Source organism: Leuciscus leuciscus, assembly GCF_965113295.1.
Source record: "Leuciscus leuciscus genome assembly, chromosome: 9".
In the NCBI taxonomy this organism is placed as follows: Eukaryota; Metazoa; Chordata; class Actinopteri; order Cypriniformes; family Leuciscidae; genus Leuciscus; species Leuciscus leuciscus.
This window is the reverse complement of record NC_138733.1, coordinates 3,290,425-3,314,765: the sequence shown is the minus strand read 5'-3', so window position 1 is coordinate 3,314,765 and position 24,341 is coordinate 3,290,425. Positions and strand designations below refer to the sequence as shown.

The 24,341-nt window shown below is 37.6% G+C and overlaps 3 protein-coding genes and 1 long non-coding RNA gene across 5 annotated transcripts in view; 3 read left to right on the top strand and 1 right to left on the bottom strand.

The window, feature by feature from the left end:
* LOC309506213 (uncharacterized protein) overlaps positions 1-24,341 on the top strand; it is a 415,585-nt gene that overhangs the window by 112,927 nt on the left and 278,317 nt on the right. The gene's annotated exons all lie outside the window — the stretch shown is intronic.
* Positions 1,120-4,367, top strand: LOC309505772 (uncharacterized protein; the record flags this gene model as incomplete). The annotated part of the gene is made up of 5 exons (XM_082179231.1): positions 1,120-1,690; positions 2,405-2,491; positions 2,714-3,288; positions 3,907-4,200; positions 4,336-4,367. The coding sequence occupies exons 1-5, from the start codon at positions 1,542-1,544 to the stop codon at positions 4,365-4,367; spliced, it is 1,137 nt and encodes a 378-aa protein (XP_082035357.1). The 5' UTR covers positions 1,120-1,541.
* LOC309506442 lies at positions 17,745-20,302 on the top strand. The gene is made up of 5 exons (XR_014208740.1): positions 17,745-18,535; positions 18,717-18,789; positions 19,064-19,119; positions 19,361-19,442; positions 19,845-20,302. It is a non-coding gene; the product is annotated as an uncharacterized lncRNA (long non-coding RNA).
* The window catches only part of LOC309505771 (uncharacterized protein), a gene marked incomplete at its 5' end in the record, with an annotated part of 34,274 nt that continues 31,094 nt past the window's right edge, over positions 21,162-24,341 (bottom strand). The window contains one exon of the mRNA XM_082179230.1: positions 21,162-24,127. Coding sequence (XP_082035356.1) covers positions 24,115-24,127 — 13 coding nt within the window. The 3' untranslated portion in view covers positions 21,162-24,114. The remainder of the gene's footprint in view (positions 24,128-24,341) is intronic.

The window sequence follows — 24,341 nt, the reverse complement described above, 5'->3', positions numbered from 1 at the left end:
CTTGAACCATGTTGCGCTTCCGATGGAAAGAGTACTAGGCGTACAGTGGTATGCCGAATCTGACACCTTCAGATTTAAGGTAGTAATAAAGGAACGACCCTTTACCAGAAGAGGGATCCTTTCTGTGGTTAGTGCTATATATGATCCTCTTGGATTTTTGTCTCCAGTAGTTCTTTCTGCAAAGAAGATTCTTCAAGATCTTTGCAGGGAAGGGGTTGGATGGGATAGTGTTATACCCATCAAATATGTACAGAAATGGAGAAGCTGGCTCGAAGAGCTTCATGGCTTGGAGAAATTTGAGACAAAAAGATGTTTGAAACCTGTAGAGTTTGGAGAAGTCATGGCAGCTCAGTTACATAATTTCTCGGATGCCAGTGAAGAAGGCTATGGCGTTGTCCATAACAGCTTCTCCATAACAGTCAGAACATTGTACATCCGCCTTCTTGATGGGTAAGGCTCGAGTAGCACCAGTGAAATCTACCACCATTCCCCGCATGGAACTTACAGCCGCCACTCTCGCCAGTCGAATGGACAGGCTATGGAAAAGAGACATTACAAAGGAAAAGGATGAAATTACAAGATTCTGTTTTTTGGTCTGACAGCACTGCTGTGCTAAAGTACATTCAAAATGAGTCCTCTAGATTTAAGTGTTTTGTTGCCAACAGAGTGTCTGAGATCCTAAGAGCATCCCATGTGGCTCAGTGGAGATATACAAATTCTGCTAACAATCCTGCAGACTTTGCCTCAAGAGGGCTGAAGGTGGATCTTTTACTTCGGGAGAAGATGTGGACATTTGGCCCTCCCTTTCTTACTGGATCAAAGAAAGAGTGGCCAGATATGCCAATTGATTTGGGAAAGAGTTTGGTTCAAGATCCAGAAATCAAGCAAGAACTTGTGGTTAATACTCTACTGGTTCAAACTGAGGAGGGATATAGTGCAGTAGCTCGGCTTATTAACCCCCTGAAGTCGGCGGTATCGCCGGCGATACCAGCTCGCTTTTTTTTTTATCAGTTCAAAAGAGATTAATTTTGCTCTGTTGACTTTGATATTACAAACACGTTTCATACATCAATCGATTCTGTTAAATGTGTATTATTTTTGTGTATACTCACAATCAAAACAAAGTGTTTTGCTTTTTGACAAATAAAGAAAAATAAACACGAAGCGAGTTCTGCCTTCTCTCTGTCAGTGTAGTCCATTCTGAAATGCGTCAGAAAATGAACAATAACTCAGCGAATACTTCTCACACAGACACGTGAAATATGTCTTTATGAAGCTTGAAATCTCTTCTTTTAAACGAAGTAATTTATATAAAAAACTAATATTCTCAGCTTATGTAATCCATTTGAAAGCAAGGAGAGGTACCGTTTGTACGTTCTCCCTTCATTAAATTTAATGAGCTGAGGCCGCCCCGCCCCCGGCGCTATTCACATGGTAAATAGTTTAGGTAATCTATTTGCATCGCACACGCCCCCCGATCAATGCCATAAAAACACAAAGTCTCTTCATCAGATTCACTGATAGTTCATCGCGCTCCGAGGATGGCACGCTTCTCCGGTAAAGACGCCCTTCAGATGATTCTGGACAGCGAGGAAGAATTCACCTTTTCCTCAGAGGAAGATTGCAATTCGGACGATGAACGGGTGCATTTTCAAGAGCGAATTGATCCCGCCGAGGATACATGTTCTGAGTAAGTTGTTTACTGTTATATAATAATTTTTCTGATAATATAGAACTCATATGAATTTTCAGACTATATTTTGCCTAGTTTTGGCTAGCTTTGGACATCTTACAGGAACGATTGCCTTACAATATCCCTAACATTCGTGTATACGCTCAAGTGTAAACTTTTTTAAATGTAATATTGCTCTTTAAACATATTTGTATATGAAATATATTTCACTCAGTTTTGATTAGCTTATGACACTGGTTAAAATGCTAAAATACTGCCTTATGCGTAATGTAGCATGTTTGTAAATATCTGCTTAGGTGTAATGTGATTTAGTGCAAATATATTTCAGCCTCTGGTAAAATATGTGATAGGCTACTGTCTAAATACATTATATTTTTATATAAATGTTCGGTTTTGGTTAGCCTATGACAGTGTTTATCATGCTTCAATACTGCCTTATGCACAGATGTTTGTGAATACAGGTGTACATTTTTAAAATGTAGTGATGTATCGTTCGCGAACGATCCGTTCATTGCGTGCGTCACTAAATGCATGCGGTGTATATAGCCCATCAACAGATACTCGCGGTGACGCGGTCTACGGCCCATAAATAGATATTTCTCCATCCTATGGCCTATCAACAAAACATTGTGTGTCCATAACCATCAATTGCTCATCAGTTTACTTTGAATAATGTATGCTAACAGTTTTACTTTGTTGTTGTTTTTTTAGGAATGTGTCAAGCTCTCCTTCTCCAGCACCCCGCAGAGGGGCACACAGGTGTCGTTCAGTTCTCAGTGCCATCGAGAATCATACTGAGTAAGTGCATAGACGTAATATTTTACAGATGAAATGTAGCCTGATTGTGTTTACAGCGTCATAATATAAAAGTAGCCTACCTATTCTTGTGTGAAATGACAAAAAAATGTTGTCTTTTTTTATCCATGGCCATTAGTGATCGATAATGATAATACAATTTCTTTGATTGTGTTATCAGCATGCTCACGTGTTTTTTTTTTTTTTGTGTGTGTTTTTTTACAGATGTGACAATGAACATGTCCAAGCACCTGTCCCGAAGAGAGCCAAGGCAAACAAGCAGGCAAGCAACAGGCAGTCCACTCTGGCATGGAAAACAGAGACTGATGTTGACATGGTTCCACAGACTGTGCGCTTCCGTCCTGCACGGGACACTGGACCACAACTGAGCCCTGTTGACTCACATTCACCCATGAGTCTATTCAAACAATTTTTTTCAGAAAGTGCTGTCTCAACTCTGTGCCACAACACCAATGCTCAGGCTGCCAAGGCAACTGCAAAGGGCAGCAAATATAAATGGACAGATGTCAGCATCAGTGAGATGTACCGCTACATTGGGTTGCTATTTTACATGGCCATGGTGAAGGTCAGCTCCATCAGCGACTACTGGCGGCAAAGCAGTGTTTTCTCCGTACCCTTTCCAGCTACAGTTATGTCCCGGGACAGATACCGCATCATTTCATGGAATGTGCACATGAGTCACCCAGATACAGATATGGATAATGACAGAAAGAGGGGCACACCTGAACATGACCGTCTTTGCAGGGTCAAACCTCTCATGGACACGATCCGTCAGGCTTGTAAATCCATCTATCATCTTAAAAGAAACTTAGCTGTGGATGAAAGAATGGTGGCATGCAAAGCACACACAGGTATGACGCAGTACATGAAAGCCAAGCCAACCAGATGGGGTTTCAAGTTGTTTGTTCTTGCAGACTCATCGAATGGATACACTGTGGACTTTTCTGTGTACACAGGAAAGAACAACTTTCCCACAGGCCATGGACTGTCATATGATGCTGTAACATCTCTTTTAGACCACACATTTTTAGGTTCTGGGTACCATGTGTACATGGACAATTTTTATACAAGTCCAAAGCTCCTCAAAGACTTGTTTGCAATGAAGTTTGGTGCATGTGGGACTTACAGGGACAACAGGAAGGACTGCCCTCGGAATGCAGCTAATTCACTCTCTAAAAAATCTGCCAGGGGATCCATCAGGTGGATTCGCGATGGTCCTCTTGTATTTGTGAAGTGGATGGACACACGAGAGGTATCTGTCTGTTCTACCATCCATCCTGCTTATACAGGAGACACTGCGCAGAGGAGGGTGAAAACGCAAGATACATGGAGGACAAAGACATTTCCATGTCCTGCACCTGTGACTGCCTACAACAAACACATTCTATGTTGAACAGTTGACCTGTCTGATCAGCTGATACAGTATTACACAACACAGCACAAAACCATGAAGTGGTACAGAAAGATCTTTCTACACTTCTTGGACATTGCTTCCACCAACTCTTTCATTGTGCACAAAGAGCTACATGGTAACTTGTCCCATAAAGAGTTTATGGAGCAACTTATCACAGAGCTCTGTGGTGTGTCACAGAAAACGGCACCAAAACGGACCAATATTGACCATGTACCGGTTCCAGGAGCTGAGCTGACTTCAGATGACAGGGATGTTGCCACAGTTGGTCGCCGCTCATGTGTGCATTGCAAAGCAGTGCGTGGTAAAAAGCAATTAACACCATGGAAATGCCAGGCATGCAATGTTCACTTATGTCTTCAACTGAACAGGAACTGTTTTCAAGAGTGGCATAAAGATGTGTGTCTGTGTTCAGATGTGTGTGCTCTGCTGACCACCTTCCACTAACCATCAGAGTTCAGAAATCATTCTGATATGATTTTTTTTTTTTTTTTTTTTCACATTTGATTCGCTTAGAGCCCGCATCAACGGGGCATAAGCATTTACTGTGAGATACCTGCCTTTACTTTTGTTTATTTATCGCTCACAATTGCTTTGTTTATAGCCGACTGATTATTTTTTTATTTACTGTAGAATATACAGCCACATCAAATAAGCTTTTGTTTAGCAATTTCTGCTCATATGTTCTATATATATATATATATGTATATATATATATATATATATATATATATATAATACTATTTTTGTCAAAAATAACGTCATCAACTAAGATGTTAGCTGTTCCAATGTTGGCTATATTCAAACTAATGAATACATATGATAAAATGTAGGCCTATAATCATTTTTTTACAAAGAAAGAGTACACTTGAAATTTTGTTGAAATTGTAATTATTGTTGTAATTGTAACCTTTTTAATAAAATAGCAAAACATATTTACAAGATAGATGTAAGCAAAATCTTAAATGGTCAATAAAAGCCTTCTTCTAAATATATCTTTTGTCCTTGCATTGTGGCTCAGTCAGTGTCACACCTGAATGAATGGCTAATTATGCAAAGTGGGTGGGACATTGTATTCTAAGGTGTAAACCACTCCTCCTTCACGCCCACCTCGCATATTGGCTTTGCAAGCAAAACCTGTCTTACACAATTTAAATCAATGTACTGTTTTATGTGAACGATAAAGCAAGACTATTTTCACATAATTTTGAAGCCAGAACCCGAAGCGATAACATCCATTTGTCAAAAGTCTTATTGACGCATATTTAGTATGAGTTTTGTGATCTTATTTCAGCAACTTTCATTTTTATTTTTTTCAATAACCACGCATAAACATTATTCTCTTAAAAATACAAACATCTACATACTTGTTGCTCACATATTATGCTAGCCCTGTTTGTGCTATATAGAGTGAATTTACACCTTTGCCATTAACATGTTTATAAATAACTGAAAAAAGCACAAATGTCAGGGCATGTCAAAACATCCCAAGGGCCCCAAAAACACCTTAGACCTCAGAGGGTTAACAGAACAGAAGAAAAAGAAGTATATTGTTGACAGAAAATTCTGATTTGGGCCTTTCCAACTTCCCACCACTTAATTAAATACTCAAAAGATAATTGTTTTTCTTTCCACTTCTGCCATAGAATTTTAAAATTCCCACAAAATGTTTCATCTTGGAGCAATTTATTATTGAAATGCCATTGAGATCTATTAACTTCTTGTTTAAAAAAAATTGTTACAGTAATAAGGTGATGATCAGAAAATCCAACTGGTCTAATTACACTATCAGTTAACTTTGATCGAAGTCCTTGTGACAGATAAAACCTATCTAACCTCGCCTTCAGAACTGCCTTAATTCTACGTGGCATTGATTCAACAAGGTGCTGAAAGCATTCTTCAGAAATGTTGGCCCATATTGATAGGATAGCATCTTGCAGTTGATGGAGATTTGTGGGATGCACATCCAGGGCATCCCAGAGATGCTCTATTGGGTTGAGATCTGGTGACTGTGGGGGCCATTTTAGTACAGTGAACTCATTGTCATGTTCAAGAAACCAATTTGAAATTATTCGAGCTTTGTGACATGGTGCATTATCCTGCTGGAAGTAGCCATCAGAGGATGGGTACATGGTGGTCATAAAGGGATGGACATGGTCAGAAACAATGCTCAGGTAGGCCGTGGCATTTAAACGATGCCCAATTGGCACTAAGGGGCCTAAAGTGTGCCAAGAAAAAATCCCCCACACCATTACACCACCACCACCAGCCTGCACAGTGGTAACAAGGCATGATGGATCCATGTTCTCATTCTGTTTAAGCCAAATTCTGACTCTACCCTCTGAATGTCTCAACAGAAATCGAGACTCATCAGACCAGGCAACATTTTTCCAGTCTTCAACTGTCCAATTTTGGTGAGCTCGTGCAAATTGTAGCCTCTTTTTCCTATTTGTAGTGGAGATGAGTGGTACCCGGTGGGGTGTTCTGCTGTTGTAGCCCATCCGCCTCAAGGTTGTGCGTGTTGTGGCTTCACAAATGCTTTGCTGCATACCTCGGTTGTAACAAGTGGTTATTTCAGTCAAAGTTGCTCTTCTATCAGCTTGAATCAGTCGGCCCATTCTCCTCTGACCTCTAGCATCAACAAGGCATTTTCGCCCACAGGACTGCCGCATACTGGATGTTTTTCCCTTTTCACACCATTCTTTGTAAACCCTAGAAATGGTTGTGCGTGAAAATCCCAGTAACTGAGCAGATTGTGAAATACTCAGACCGGCCCGTCTGCCCAGCAAACACAGAACGTTCCCCTAACGTTCCCGTTTGGTTCCCATTTGGTTATTTTTTTGGGAACCAAACAAGAACGTTCTGGGAACGTTCCCTGTAGGTTATTTTTAGGATCTATGTTTATAACATTAAGGGAACGTTCCCAGAACGTTCCCTGTAGGTTATTTTTAGGTTTAAATTTATAACCTAAAGAGAACGTTCTGGGAACATTCCCTGTAGGTTATTTTTAGGATCTATTTTTATAACTTTAAGGGAACGTTCCCAGAACGTTCCCTGTAGGTTATTTTTAGGTTTAATTTTATAACCTAAAGAGAACGTTCTGGGAACGTTCCCTGTAGGTTATTTTTAGGTTATATCTGCATAACTTTAAGAGAACGTTCCCAGAACGTTCCCTGTAGGTTATTTTTAGGTTTAATTTTATAACCTAAAGAGAACGTTCTGGGAACGTTCCCTGCAGGTTATTTTTAAGTTCTATGTTTATAACTTTTTATAACCTCCAAATCCGAGACCATGGTCCTCAGTCGGAAAAGGGTGGTTTGCCCACTTCAGGTTGGTTCAGTTCCTGCCTCAAGTGGAGGAGTTTAAGTATCTTGGGGTCTTGTTCGTGAGTGAGGGAAGGATGGAACGGGAGATTGACAGACGGATCGGTGCAGCTTCTGCAGTAATGCGGTCGATGTACTGGTCTGTCGTGGTGACGTCCAACCAAGTTTTATAACTTTAAGGGAACGTTCCCAGAACGTTCCCTGTAGGTTATTTTTAGGTTTAATTTAATTTTAATTTAAATTTAATTTCTTAAACCAATTGAATGGTTTGCAATGTTTTGTGCTTTAACACCATTTATCAAATGCTTAATTAAATGACCATTATCAGGCAGTAGATAATGCCTAAGTAATCAATAACTTTGCTCATTGGTAGGCAGTCTTTTTTAGTTAATTATTTTTAGGTTTTATTTGTATAACCTAAAGAGAACGTTCTGGGAACGTTCTCTGCAGGTTATTATTTTAATATCACTTAACAGGCAGATTACCAACTGACAACGTCGTCAGTACGGTCCCCTAAGGTTATAAGATAACCAACAACGTTCAGATCTATTCGCAATAACTTTTTATTAATGATATTTTAAATTATGTTATACATTTTAATTCTATATGTTTATTTAAATGCTGCGTGACTTTGAAGTGTTTTAATGCGCATGCGCGGAATCAAACACTGGAGCGCGTAATCAAACACTGGAGCGCGTAATCAAACACTGGAGCGCGCACGTGAGCTGCGCAAGGGCAGATGGAAACCAGAAACGTCATCAACAACTGACAAACAACAAAACTCCCGTCTGTCGCGGTTGGTTTCACTGCTTTCAGGTAAGTTTAGTCAACAAAATCTCACAAATAATACACACAAACGTCCCTGACACATTTCTTACGTGTAATTGACACGCTTCTGTTGAATATTTACTTTAAAGAAATGGTTTTGTGTCTTTGAAAAAGTCCGTTAGCATCTAAGCTAACCGGTTTCAGAAGAGAACGTTAGGCCTAAGTTACGTTAAGTTAAGGTCTTCCCATATGGAAAAGGTTTGCTAAAAACTCCCGTGATTCTTATATGTTCCAACAGAATATTGTAAGGGACATATATGCTGCAAAAACCACATATATAAATTGTATAATATTAGTATATTTTTAATCATATTATGTCATATATGTCCTACATACAACTGAAGCATAGAGATTCCATATAGATTTTCATGATGTAAAAACATAGGAAAATAATGCTAATTTAATATGAATGTCCAGCATGGACGTGTATAAAACACAGTGCAGTTTACCAATCAGTATAAGGCTTTACTTCACTCATGCTTGTTCTTATCTTGTCCTAAGTCGAGCCCTATGCCTGTAGTCAATCATGGTTACTGTATATACTGTATAATCAGCCTTAGATGAAACACAACATTTAAACTACACACACAAGCACACATTTATTAGAGTGTGTTCTACAAGATACAGTTGCATATTTCACATATAAATAGTTTTCATTTTAAATCCTGCATCACCTGTTTTCATTTTCATTTGTGACAATTTCTCTAAACTTTATCACAGTACTACTATGGTATACAACATGCAGTTCTATTCTTAACCTACACACATAAAACTTTCCTAAATGTCGAAGTGATTCTTATGGGTAAAATAAAAAATAAATTCTAAAAAGTCTAAAAAAAATTATTCAGTGGCTTAGTAAATATCACAGCAATAATTAACTTTATTCACTTAATAAAATCTCTGAATAACATTTACTTGATAGTTTGAGTTGAACATACCGAAATAATTGACTAAAACTCCAACAATTAATTTTGTCTGAAATTCACAGTTAATAAAAAGAAGTTTTTCACTAAAATAATTTAGTATTTGACTAACCAATTATTTATTTAAAATACACTGAGCTAATATATTTGTGAAATTTCCATCACCATATTTGAGAATGGATAATTAAACTGATCTGTTTCAAGAACCACAAATATTACTTAAATAAAATCAATATTATTAATATTTAACACGCATAAGAAATTGATTAAGTTTACTCAATTAAAACAATGCACCCCTCCCCCACCCTCTGACGTGACGACAGCTCAACGGTTGAGTGAGCGCGCGCTGTCAGTGTTGCCAACTTAGCGCCTTTGTCGCTATATTTAGCGAGTATTCAGACCCCTCTAGCGACACATTTTCAAAAAAGCGACTAGCGACAAATCTAACGACTTTTACTGGTGTTATTGGAGACTTTTAGAGACTTTTTGACGTGAAACCGCACATTGTTCTTACTCTTCTCAACGAGCAGCGGGTGCTGCCGTTTGACCCATCCCCCGTCGCAAAGCTCTCACATGAGGCGGCCCAGTTCTCGCTCACCAGCCCCTCCTCCCAGCTGCAGTTAGAGCGCGGAGATGTTCACCCCTCCGTGTAGGGCTGAACGATTAATTGCATTTGCGATAATATCGCGATGTGATGAAATGCGATTTTTTAAACCGCAAAGCTGCGATTATAGTCTGGTCACGTGACACGCGAGAGTAAACCTGTCTGTATTGCAGATGAAGCATCAACGTGGCACGCGACACATATAGACCTGGCTACAGGAAATAACAGTTTATGTTTAATTTATGTGATATTGTGTTATAGATTCTCTCCAACGATTCTGTATTGTATATTAGGGGTGGGCAAAAAAATCGATTCACATATGAATCGCGATTCAAACGTTACCGATTCAAAATCGATTCATAGAATTCCAAAAATCGATTCTTGTTTTTTTTTAGTTTTTTTTTTTAAATATACATTTTTTGGTATTGTCCTGAAATGAGTTTAGCTTGCCATTCCCATAGATGGCGCTGCATCGAATTCACACTTACGCCTGCACACTCTTGTCATAGCCAAAAGAAGAAGTGCAGCAGAAGCGAAGCGGAGCAGAAGGAAGGCTGGCTGGCTGGCTGGCTTTGTGGCGTGTCTGTTTTTATTTAGGCTCCCATGTTAACAGGTTAGAGCTTGCACACAGCCTGCGTGACACGTGCGTCTCAGGTGTGGCCCGAGTCGTGCGGAAAACGTGTGCATGCTAGAAATAGAACCGACGCCTATTTTTCTCGCGACACGCAAGCGTGTTGGAAGCGTTTCCAGGCAAAATAGAATGTTTATATGTCATTTTGACACGAATATTCATATTAATAAATGACATTTTGATGTTTGAAAGTCTAGGTTTTGACATAAATGCAGATATAATGTAGGCTTATTGTATTTTTTTTTTATCGATTTTCAAAAATTGCACCTGTCAATACAGAACGAAATATTCTGTAGCCTATTTTGCCGTCAATAGCCTACTCCTTAAACTACATTTAGCAGTATTGTTTGTTTAATCTGACTACAGCACTTTAAAGCTAAATGTAAAAAAAAAAAAAAAAAAAGTATTTAAGTTTAAATTTAAACTTGATTAAACTAAATTTAAACTAAATTTAAATGTATTCGAAAGCTGGCCAAAGCTTGGCACTTTGCACTGTTTAGTTGCAAAAGTTTTTATGAAGACAAAGTAATATCAAACTTCATTTAATTTGTTATTTATTTTCTTTTAAATTGTATGTCTACTGCAATCACACAGGAAAAAGTCAACTACATTTACATACTGTGAATCGTTTTTTGAATCGAGAATCGTTTTTGAATCGAAAATCGATTTTGAATCGAATCTTGAGTCTAAAAATCGGTATCGAATCGAATCGTGAAATTTTCTGAATCGTGCACCCCTATTGTATATGTCTGAGCTTAGTTTTAAACACAGACGTGTACGACGCGCGTGCTTTATAAACAACCATATTCTGCTTGCTTCTAATTCCTCTGTCTGTCTCTCTCTCACACACACACACGACACCATTTGAACCTTACGAGAAATAATCTTTAATAAAGTTCGGAAAAGTTGAAGCGAGTTACAAGGACATTCGCGGGCTTCATTGCGCAAGATATGAGATACGCGCGGTCTGCGTGATGTTACTTCAGTAGTGCGCGCTCGCCCGCCGGTATTTTACTTACAAATGTTCTACGAAGGCATCATATGTCTTGGAGTGCAGTTGGCTTATTAAAAATATGAAAATCACCGACAGAAGGTGCTTTCAATTTCAAATACTCACGTGCGCTTTGCGAAGAGCGTTTGAGCATGCGGCTGTGAGCGAGTCTACGTGGTTAAATGTAGGCTACGTTTGCATCTCAAAATGCTTTTATGACACGAATTTACCAGTAATGTGACACAGTCAGTTATTAAACAAACAGGACAAACCACATCTTATAATTTCAAAAGAGATGAACACGTTCAGACAGCCTACTTAAATACTGAAAGCACTCTTTGTTTATTGCTTGTAATATTTTTTTCCCTCTTTGTTATTTGTTTTGAAGCTATATTTGTTAAAATTATTAACATGTAATTGTATTAATTTAGTTTTTTAATGTGTAATTATTATAAGTAGGCCTACTTATAATTATGTAATTAAATATTTTAAGTTTTATTAATAAGATCAATAAAAAAAAAAAAAAATGTATCGGCTCATGAGGTGCCTAAGATTCCCTTCTCTATTTTACAATGATTTATTGCTTGTTTTTGTTGAATAATAGAAAAGATAAAGAACTTAAAAAAAATCGCATATTAAATCGCAATCGCAATATTGGTAAAAAAAATCGCAATTAGATTATTTTCCAAAATCGTCCAGCCCTACCTCCGTGTCCTGACTGCAAATGAATCGCGCATCATGTGCGTGAAGCCGCCGCTGGCTGATCCCGCCCTGTCTTACATTCAGCAAGGGATTTAAAATGTAAAATGTACTTTGTCTAAAATAATTAAATCACTTAACAAAAATAAATCGCTGCATTTATTTTGACTCACACAGCCTCAGTCACTTACTCGTCTGGTCCACTTTCTTATCTCTTCGTGTTTGTGCTTTCTGTAACATAAGCTAAACTAGCTAGCTAGCTCATCATGTCTAAACTGTACTCACAAAAATACAGAAAGGAGTGGGAATCAAACCCTGAATTCAAAGGTTGGTTAAAGCCGTTTATTGGAGACAATACACGGGCATACTGTTTGTATTGTAAGGCTGATTTCTATGCCAAACTTAGTGATGTTAAAAAACATAAGGCAACTCAAAAACACACTCAAAAGGCAAAGCCTTATGATAGTTCCACCCAGAAAAACCTGCCATTTATGATACAAAAGATTGACTCTGCTAAAAAGGCTGAGGCCACCATGGCATTAGCTATCGCTGAACACTGTTCCATGCTAGCATGTGACCACATTGGAGAAGCATGTAGAGCTGCTTTCTCAGACTCCACTGCTGCTACCCATTTTAAAATGCACAGGACAAAGTGCACAGAGATGATTAATGGTGTTCTAGCACCATACTTCCTCAAAAAGTTGGTTGCAGATGTGGGCGATCAGCGTTTCAGCCTCCTCCTCGATGAGTCCACAGATATTAGTGTTTCTAAATACCTGGGGGTTGTGATAAGGTACTTTAGTGACACCAAGCAGACAGTTGTCTCAACATTTCTGGGGCTTGTTGAATTGGAGGGAGGAGATGCCAGATCTATAGCCCGTGCTGTTGTGGCTTTCCTCGAGAAGTGTGGTCTAAAAAAAGAGAAACTCCTGGGGATAGGGACTGACAATGCCTCTGTCATGACAGGGATTAACAATGGGGTTCATAAAGTCCTGAAGGAAGAGTATGGCCTTAAAGATCTTGTTCTGATTCGCTGTGTATGCCACTCTCTGCAGCTTGCTGTAAGTCATGCTTCCAATGACACCATCCCCCGTAGCGTGGAATACCTGGTACGAGAGACTTATAACTGGTTTTCAGTGTCTCCAAAGCGCAGGGAGGCCTACAAGGCCATATACGAGACCATCAACTGTGGGGAAAAACCTTTACAAATAACAAAGGTCTGTGCCACACGTTGGCTCTCCATTGAACCTGCGGTTTCACGCATTTTGGACCAGTGGGAGGAGCTTAGGCTGCATTTCTCAGTCACCAAGTCCAGTGAACACTGCTACATGGCTGAGGTGTTGTATTCCATGTATAGCGACTAGGGCTGGGTATTGTTAGGAATTTCACAATTCAATTCGATTTCGATTCTTGAGGCTTCGATTCGATTCGATTTCGATTCGATTCGATATTGATTTATTAGCTTCGATATCGATTCAATAAGTAAATACACAAGTAATTAAGTACCGGAGTATATTTTTAAATAATGTGTGCAGTATTAACAATGTTTAAGAACAAATTGACCCCAGTATGTTTCCTGTCATGGTTTATTTAGCAGAACAAACTGTACAATATTGTACATGTGTTGAACACAAAACACAACTGTAACAAACAGGTTCTTTATTAACACCACTAACAGTGCATGTAACTGTAAGTAGAAGAAAGTATATTTCTTTCTTCCTATACATTCAAGTTTTAAATGTAAACATAAGCACAAAATGTGCATACTCATAAAAAAAAGTGCAACCATAGATATTATAACATTACAAAGTGCTATTTTGTCAACACAATAAATAACAATTAAAAGTTCCTATTTTTGCCCTTCGAAATATTATGATAGTTAAAAGACATGGCTGCAAGTGAGACGGTGTATCGTGATTCTGTACTATTCTGCTAGTTGAAAATGTATTATGCAGTAACATAATATTACTCTGAGAGAGTGTGTGTGGTGATTTGTGCATAACGTTACATGTCAGCGCGGCATCACTCGTCAAGTTCGCAGAGAGCTTATTCAGTCCATTTTAAATTCTGATTTTGGCCGCCTCTCAAATGGGTTAAACCATAGATATATTGCCTATGAAGTTCAAGTAAATGCGCTAGAAATCCACGCTCATTCAAGGATGTGCATTTATAGCACGAACGGAGAAAGCGCCGACGCCTGCATGATTTCATCTGACGGTAGCATATTATAATCCATCTGTTCCGTGAGAGCAGAACGAACGAGCCTTTATTGACGTTTTTAAATCTGAAAACTCCAAAAAGCAACGAAATTGTCAGACATCCATTAATGCATGTTCACAGAGGAAAACAACTGAAATACAGCGCTGGTTGTAACGATACAGATTTGACTCACTTCTGCAGCCACTTGCTTGTACAACGCTGAACGCTCTCACTACTAGAGTGTTGCCCACAGCGCCGCCACTGGCCGGCGGGCTGAATCGATTAATAGGATTTGATGAATCGATATTGAATTGAGAAACAAATAATTGCAATGCATTGATGAATCGATATTTTTACCCAGCCCTAATAGCGACCCTCAAAACATTTTGTATCTGACGTTTTTGAAGTCAGTGCTGGGTGAGGTACAGTTGGCCATCAAGGCTTTTGAGGGTGAACAAGTAGATCCTCTTAAGCTACTTGACAGCTTGGTTAGCCTGATAAAGTCTGTGAGCAGCAGGGTGCTGAATCCACTGGCAAAAATTGATGTTCTTAAAGGGCCAATAGATGGATACATCAGTCCCAAACCGTACCTTGGTTACCTTTTTGAGTCAAAGGCAGCTGAGCTCCATCTTGTGCCGGAGGATGAAATCAATGTCCGAAAGCGGTGTGTAGCCTTCACCATCTCTCTCACTAATGAGCTGAGGGTGAGACTGCCGGACAACATCGAAGCATTGCAGTACATGTCAGTTTTTAATGTGGAGGAAACTTTAAAGCACAATAAGAGCCTTAGAGAAATAGAAAAAATAGCCAAGCTCCTCGGCTACTCCCCTGCAGAGATAGACAAGATTGTCCAGCAATGGCGTGCCATCCACCTTAGCAAATGGAATGAGACAAAAAACACAATGAGTTTCTGGAGTGAGATTAGGAAGTTCAGAGATGCAGCTGATATCAACCCATTTCAAGAACTTGCCATGGCTGCTGTGTCTGTGTTGTCCTTACCACACTCGAATGCTGAAGTCGAGAGAGTTTTCAGCCAGATGAGTGTGGTAAAAAGCAAGCTCAGAAATCGGATGTCCTTGCAGACCCTTAACTCCATCCTGTACATCCGATATGGACTGAAGCTGTCTGGTGAGGCTTGCTATGAGCACCAGCTCCCAGATAATGTTTTGCAGCTTTTTGGCACATCAGCTGCTTACTCATTCAAGTCAGCTCCCTCAGTTGCTGAACCTGCCATAGAGAGCCTTGTCCAAAATGATGATGAGCCACTCTTTCTGTGAGCCAGCACAGCCTGTCTGTATGTGGAGGGGGGTCTGAAAAAAAATAGTTAACCTGAATTAGGGCCAGGCTAGTTAACATTTTCTCAGATTTTCTCTACTATATCCCATTTTCTTTCTATTATCTCTTTTGTTAATCTAGATTGTATAAACATTTTTTTATATATATTATAGTTAAAAATGGTAATGTTTTACTGTGACTTCTTGTAGGTTCCTAAGTGGACCATAAGGTTAAACCCCAAACTTGAAAAAAAAAAAAAAAAAGATTGTATACAAAGAATGTTTAGTTAAAAATGTTAATGTTTTACTGTGAGTTTTAGGTTCCTAATTGGACCATAATGTTAAAACCCAAACTTAAGAAAAAAAGAAAAATAAGTTTGTATAAAATCAATAAATGTATGGTTAAAAAATGTTAATATTTTAGTGTGACTTGTAGGTTCCTTAGTGGACCATAGGGTTAAAAACCAAACTTAAAAAGAAAAAAAATAGAAAAAGAAAAAAATGGTATAAAAAAAAAGAAATTGGTTAAAAATGTTAATGTTTTACCGTGACTTATAGGCTCCTAAGTGGACCAGGTTAAAAAAAAAAAAAAAAAAAAAAAAAAAAAAAACTTTACAAAATAATAATAAAATAAAATAAAATAAAATAAAAAACAACAAAAAAAACGAATTAACTCCGCCAGAGTGTCTCTTTTGGGTCACTTTTGCCGGTCCCAAGCCCGGATAAAGGAGGAGGGTTGTGAATCGTAAATAAAAAAATAATAAAAAAATAAAGATTCGACATTATAGATCATTTGTGGTTCTAAACATATTCAGAGTGGTTTTTACTCACCTTTTGTCTCTCCAGCGACGTTACTCCTCTCTCTACAGCGTCCATCATGCACATGGTCAGTTATGCAAATTAGGTGATGACGTCATTTAGCGCCTTCTAGCTACTTTTAGGACAGCCAATAGCTACTTTCCTTACTGAGGAGTTGGCAACACTGCGCGCTGTATGAACTCTCTCCAGTCCAGCACAGTTCTCCTCTTCTCAGCGTCGCAGAATTGGTGCATTTCCTCTGTGAAATTCAGGTGTGTGTATGTTTTATTTTATCTGTATAATCATTAATGTGCTTCAAATCATTTTATTTAATGCGAAAGAACATACAGAGACACAATGTTACTCACGAGTTAAACGAGTGTCGACTCGCGCCTGCCTTTTCGCGTGATTGTAACGCCTTGCATAAAAAACACACGACTATATTCCTAAAGATAATGAATATAACTAATTTGGATGATAAACTGTCCTCAGAACTGTGCACTGTGTGTTTATTGGCAGGTGATTGAGTCAGTCGCGTCGCAGCATCTTCCGTGAGTGACGCAGGACGGCGGTGTAAAGTTAGAGGATACCCCGCAGAGGCGAGCCCATCTCCGGGATGGGAATCAGCGCTGATCCGGTGGATACTGGATAACAGACCGGTTGATTACACTTGAATGTTTAGGCCTAAATGTTTAATTTTTACTTAGAAAATGTTTCTTACATGAGTTTAAATGTAGGCAATATTGTATATGTGTTAAAAATAGTATAAAATATGCTGTATTGCTGTAGGCTACTCATTGACAATAAAGGCCTATGTCATGTAGTTATACCGGTGGTTGTATGGAATATTTTTACAAAGGTTTAGAGGAAATAAAAAAAGTCAATATTACTGGCATATAAACACAGTTAATATTACTCATAAATATTTGTTTTTAAATGTTTCCCCCCCAATTATTTCTATTCAATTTTATTTGTTAATGTACCAAATGCAGTTACTCAGATCTATTTAATTTGTTTCACTTACATTTACTCAGTTAGTACAGTGTATGTAATTGATTTCACTGCTTACAAATCTAATCAATTCTAAGTGTAAAAATGTTTAACCAAAAAATTGAGTAAATCATATTAAAAGTTTTTAGAGTGCATCACCACCAGATATATATGTATATATACAAAAACATATTCCAGCCAATTTTCAACATTTTAATCACTGTTCTAGAAACATATCTGACTCAACTTTGTTCATTTGCAATAATATGTTATGATTTGTTCACAAACAACAGGCTCAGACAGTTCACAAATAATGTAAATACACGGTCTTACAATGTCATTGCTTTATAACTGCTCTTTCAAATCCTGTAGGAAAATTAACAGTCTTCATAAAGGTTTGTCATCATATATTCACCCTCATGTTGTTTCAAACCTGTATGAATTTCTTTCTTCTGCTGAACAGAAAGGAAGATATTTAGAAGAATGTCGGTAACCAGACAGTTTCTGATCTCATTGACTTCCATATTAGGAAAAAAATATACTATTTAAGTCAATGAGACCAGAAACTGTCTGGTTACTGACATTCTTCTAAATATCTTCCTTTCTGTTCAGCAGAAGAAAGAAATTCATACAGGATTGAAACAACATGAGGGTGAGTATATGATGACAAAATTCTCATTTTAAAGTGGAGTATCCCTTTAAAAATGTGCCAACCGCATATAAGTGAATCAGATGTTGGTCATCAAAACATGAAATCTGTATGAAACACATAAACAAATGACACAAAATGTGTATAAATTCTATATGACTTTAATTTGAATAGCATATGATTCAATATAAGAACTTTAAATGATTTATATATGAATTTTATATATTTCTACTAATACCATACACATTTGCATACTTTTTTCATGTAAAACTCATATAAGTCTTTTAACAGTATTCATATATGACGCAAAAATCCCCTATAAGTTATATGTGTGCTATTTAGTATGAAATGGGCCATAATCGGTCTGATTTTGTATATGACATATATTGGCCTTATATGAAACACAGAAGGTAATTCTGGCTGATTTAAGTAAGGAAGATATATGGTTGCCATATATGAACCATGCAGGTTTTTTTCATATGGGTTATTTATGAAAGTTTGGGTTTTTAAACACATATTTAGTGTAGATAACAGTTTTTTTATAGTTTTGCTGGTAATTTGTCAATGGGTGATTGGAAGTAAGCTAATTTATTTAACCTAAAAGAATGCACTGTATTGTTAACTTAATCAGTGACGTCACTTACCAATATTGCTAAAATGTGATTTCAGAATAGCGAGAGAGAAAAAAAATCCTCTACAACAAGGGGTGAGTTATTGTTTAATCATGATAATAATTCCATATGCATTTATTTCACAATATATTATCTTAAGATTTTTATATATTTATCTTTTCTGCATTTCACCTCTGTTCTAGCTTGGTTCCTTTTATTAAACCAATCCCATGTAATATTGTTGGCTCTGTGACAAATAGCATGTTATGTTCCTAGATCATCATGCTGTGATGGCCTGCTGCACCCCCCCTGTCCAAGACAATCTCCATGGCTATGAACCATATGACTAGTAAGCAAAACCACCTCAAACATACAGTGCACTACTGTTCAAAGGTTTGGGGTCTGTAAGATTTATGCTTTTGAAATAAGTCTCACATTTTAAAATCATTAACCCCAGGGTTTTTTAGTGAGATTGTCCTTGAGAAGCCTGTAGGCTAAATAATCAGCTAAATAATAGGCGACTAATACAATATTATAATGGTCATAGTTATAATAATAATTCATTTAACTATTATGATAACATGATATCCTGATCATTAGTATATTTTATTTTATTTCTTTAGGTCTGTTTTGAATTATGTTGGCCAATGAGACTGACACCATACTGTCCAACTCAAAGGTATTTATGTATTTGTATGTTTTTTTTTATTGATCAATACTGAAATTCTTTGTACTTTTAAATGCTGAATGTGGTTCAGGGGGTCGACAACTTTAGGCAGTTATTTTTCACAGATATCTTGGGCAGCTGTGGCTCATACTCTTAGCCTTTACAAATGTTTAAATTGATATCCCCAATGCAATATCAGGGGGTAAATATATCATTAGAGTTCTTAAAGTTATGGCTATGCTCTTGTTACCAGATGAGATATAATCCCTATTGTTTGGCCCTGTGATTCTTCAGGACAAGACCTTGATGCCATCCATAGTCAGTAGATGAAGAAGGTAAGTTTAGCCCATCTTGTCAAAATGCCCATCTTGGCGAGTTTCCTCGTAAACAGTCTTGTGTGTTTTAAACAGAAAGAAAACGTATGCGTGTCATTTATATTAGGTCTGCGCATTCGTCTTAAAGGGACAGTAGCCTAATGTACCCGCAGCTGTTTGTGTCGCCAATGGTGATCAAACATCAAAAGAGAAAATGACTTGTAGCTTTAGCAAAGATACATTTAATTAATTTATAGTTATTTTATTTTTACAGTGAAGACTTATTTTACATTTTGATCATTCAATTTCTGTACCTGATGTTTTCAGATTTAACTGAAAAACATAATGCACTGCTTATTTCAACTGTATTTTTCTTCTATTGTATTTATCTATGCTTGTTATCTATTGTAATTTTCTATGCAGGTTCACTCCTCTACAAAATCCCCCCAATAGGGGTTATGCGGAGCGCCCAGCGGTCGAACCGGAAAGAGGTCTAAGCATTTCTGCTTTTCACTTCTGTACACATCTGCAGCGGTAGGTGATCTCGGTTTACTGTTCATTTTCGCTTATTACACTAAAATTCTTATTTCTGTTTTAATTAAAATGTCACGAATGCTAAAATATCAGAAAAGGGAACATCCGAACAGCAGTTTTTGTTGTGTGCCGATCTGCTCTATTTCGGGGAAAATGAGTAGTACAGAAGTACAAATGGGTTCTGTACTCATAAAGTGACATCAACATTCACGTCAGCAGTAGCATTCGCCATCAGGCAAATGTTATTTAAATAAACTCCTGATGTACTTACAAACTTTCCAATGCCTCTATTAATGAGTACAGAACCTATTTGTACTACTGTAGAAGTTTGGTGCCATTCTGGGCATTATTAGTGGGGGAATTTACGAGATACAAACCTGGAGCCGCGCATGCACTAAACCATACGGCTGATATCTCTAAATAAACTCTACATTTTTCAATATTGTGCAGCCCTAATATTGAGCATATTGTAAGAAAAAATGAAGTGGACGTCGAAGATCTCAAAAATGAAGTTTATTACAGCATAGCAGTGGCAAGGTACACAAAGCACCTTGGATTCAGCGGAGTCACACAGAATGAATCTCATCCTCTCAGCTCAAACATTTATCCTCTATTTCGTTTGTCTTCCCCCTCTACATGTAAATGAAGCTCTGTTTTTAAGTGTAATTTAAGAATAACAGATTCGTCTTCCCTCTCAACATGAGGCTGAAACTCTGTCTTAAATGTAAATTGAGGATCTTTCCTCTGTGCCCACATCTTTGATGTTCTGTGAAATCAGAACAGCAAAAGGTTAAGGTGATAAACTCTATCTGAAGTGGATCTTCTGTTAAAACAAAACGGTCAAATGTTTTAGGTGATAAGATCTATCTGTAGTGGTCACATCTTTGATCTTCTGTTCAAACAGAACGGTCAAATGTTTAAGGTGACAAGCTATTTGAAGTCCCTGTAATCAAGATGGTTGTTAGTTGCCCTCTGTGATACTATTTACATATTACTGAGATTGGATGTAATTGTCTCTATATGATAATTAAGCTCTTTTAAGTGAAGGAACATTTTGATATATATATATTGGAGTGGAAGTTGTAGGGAACAGAACATAATTTCTTATAATATCTTAAAGTGAACTTGGGATGATAATTTGTGTTACCAGATGAGATGTATGTATGATAGATTTTGAACTGTAATATATATTTTTTTTTTTTCAGGTTTTCTGGGATCCCAGCGGAAGGCATCAAGGCATCAGATGTTGGCCTGGACAGATGTTCCTGTAAACTACACCGACCTTTGCTTTTGAATGGATGGCTGATTATTACCATGTTCTGTGAGGGCATTATTATAGCAAAACTGAGCACCTGTGACAGTGGAATTTGTAGGTGTAAAGTCACAGAGATAAAAAAAAAAATTGATAGTAGTTTCAAACTTTTTTTTCTCTTTCTCTCTCATAAACACAGCAGTTACAGGTTTTCAAATTCTTCATTGGAGGTGAGACTTTATACGTTATATGTAGAGCGAATTCGCAGGTCAGAGTTCACTAGACTTGAATATTATTTTCTCTGTTTTTTTATTTGACTTCAGAGTTGAAAGTGGGCTTAAAGGGTACATAGGCTTAATGGGTATCCTTACCCCTATATAAAACATTCCTTTTTTGATTTGTAGTCTGAAATAATAAATAGTGCAATATAAATAAATGCAATGTAGTGTTTTCAAATATATAAATTTTTCTATACACATTGATGCTGAAATATCTGAATAAATACACGATACCAGCAGCGCTCGTGCTCTCATATCTCCTACAGCTTGTGACACACAATCCCACCTCACTCTTTTCATTTGCTCAGGAATAATTTTAATGCCATTACAGGGCTTGAATTTTGGCATGGGATTGTGTGTACATGTAACGCGTTGTCTTTTTATTTTCTTGTTAAATTTGCAGATGGTTTTGGGAGTTTAAATGTTTTGAGCGGAGTGAAGATTGGCACATTCATGTATATTGTATATAAATTAAGACTTTTTCAATTTTGTTCTAAGTTATAGGCTACAGTTTGCAAAAAGATAGTTTTAATTAAAATGTTTGTGCAGTTTTATTTATTGAAATATTTTCATGTTTGAAATATTAAATGTAAATTACTGTTCCTGAATACATTTTGCTAACGCTGTTTTTGATGACTTATTTTAGGTTGATAATTAAACAATCAACAAAAACATGGATTGTGTGCTGATTTATTTATTTAATACAAACTGATTGATTTACTTATTAATGATAGTTTCTGTAAATTCAATTTATTGTAATAATATATTCATAGGATTTTTAAGTGTTTGAACAATAAACAATGTAGAATATGTTGTTTGTAGACCTAATTTGTGTACAGGCATATCAGGATGTGTAGACGTTAGGAGAACCTTCCGGGAACATTCCGAGAACCTTCCGGGAACGTTCCCCTAACCTATAGGGAACGTTCTATTAACGTAAAGAAAACTTTCCTGGCTAACCAATAGGGAACGTTCTTGGGAACATTCCGGGAACGTTCTGGGAACCAAAAACTAACGTTCCCAGAACGTAAAATTGTTAGCTGGGTCACCATTTTACCAATGCATGTATGTATGAATGTATGTATGTTTGTTTAGTTTAGTTATGTTTGTGATTTAGTTAATAAAACTTGTGCACAATATGTATTTGGTTCTGATTCTCTGCTTGCAACAAAGTCCATTTTACGATCTTGATCTTGTTTCATGCTCTAAGCGCCGTACATGCTAAGAAATAATTATTTTTCGGTTGCCATGAAAGATACGCTTTTCTTAAAATAAATGAATAATCAAAAGAGTTTGTTGGACGAACTGATTAATTGATTGTAATATTAATTTAGCTATCAAGTTAATCCAATTAACTGTCCCAAATATTAACAATTAATCATTAAAAAGTTATGAGTTATTAATATTTCCCCTTTGAGCTAACTCATTACATATTATTTTTCGTTTGTTTCCTTCAATCAAACCCTGCAGCTGCTGACCTTCGACCTTTGCTGATGGACGCAGACTCGACACACGCACACACACAACAGCTATTTACACTGAATATCTATATGACTGGAAGACTGGTTTGTGTGTGTGTCTCACCTGTGCTCAGGCCCGACCAGCGGTTCTGCAGTGGGTCTGTGTGTGAGTCCATTGGACAGCGAGGGGGAGGAGCTTACAGGCCACACCCATGAGGGACGGGGTGGTAGAGGAGTGGTCAGAGTGGGCGGAGCCTGTTTGTGGGTCAGTGAACCCAAAGCTCCTAACACAGAATTTATCTGACCATTACATGAACACAAGCTCTAGTGTCTTAAACTGCCCCTATCATGATTCATGCTGTTTTAAAAGGGTCATATGATGCTATTTTCAAAGAGCATTATTTGGTATATTTGGTGTAATAGAATGTTACCATGCTTTAATGTTCAAAAAACACATTATTTTTCACATACTGTACATTATTGTACCATGCTCTATCCATGTCGTTGGCAGTGAGGAATGGCAGGACGACGTTGGTGGTGAGATCCATCTTTAACTCTGAATACAATGCACGAAAAGAGTGAAACTCCTCCACTGCGTCTTCTGGCTTGGGCATGTCTTCTGAGTAGAACCGGGCCAGCTCAAGCATGTTCTCCTCAGCATCAGGGCGCTCAAACCGCTTTGGGCAGAGCACTGCGAACAGTTTGGCCATTTTTTTTAAGTCTGAACATCGACTTTCAAAAACTGTCCCACAAAAACATTGAGAATGTAAAAATAAATATCTACTTTGAAGTGGCGTCTGACCCCGTTCCTGTCCAGCGACGCAAGATCGGCGGCGTTTGAGGGGCCCCTTATTGGCCCGGGGCCCTGGGGCGGCCGCACCCACGCTATCTCCACTACAGACTAACAACAGACAAACAAAACTCCAACCTTTTTGAACTTATACTGTGCATTTATACAAATAAAATGGTTAATATATGAATGAGAAACTGTAATCTGCTGCTGTGAAATAAAAGGTGTTTCACTGTCGCCTCATCAGGTCTGGCAGAGGATCGTTGAAATCTAAATGAAGTCTTAATTTATAACAGTGAAGTCACTGTATCTTCAGTCTCTGGTGACTCTGTTGACTGTGAGTCTCTGTAGTGGATCCTTATTCACCATCAGATGATCATCAGAAGATCAGACTGTCATCTAATACCTAAAATAAAACAGACACACAGTCACATATGCAGTATGAGATATTACGTCTGTCACAACTTTTCATAAGAAAACTAACTAGATAATCTATATTAATTCATTCTCAAACATAGCTTTTTAAAAGCTTTTTAATATAGCTTTTGTCTGATGCTCAAAGTCACTTTACAAAATCAAAAGCACATGAAAGGTCACTTTCACACA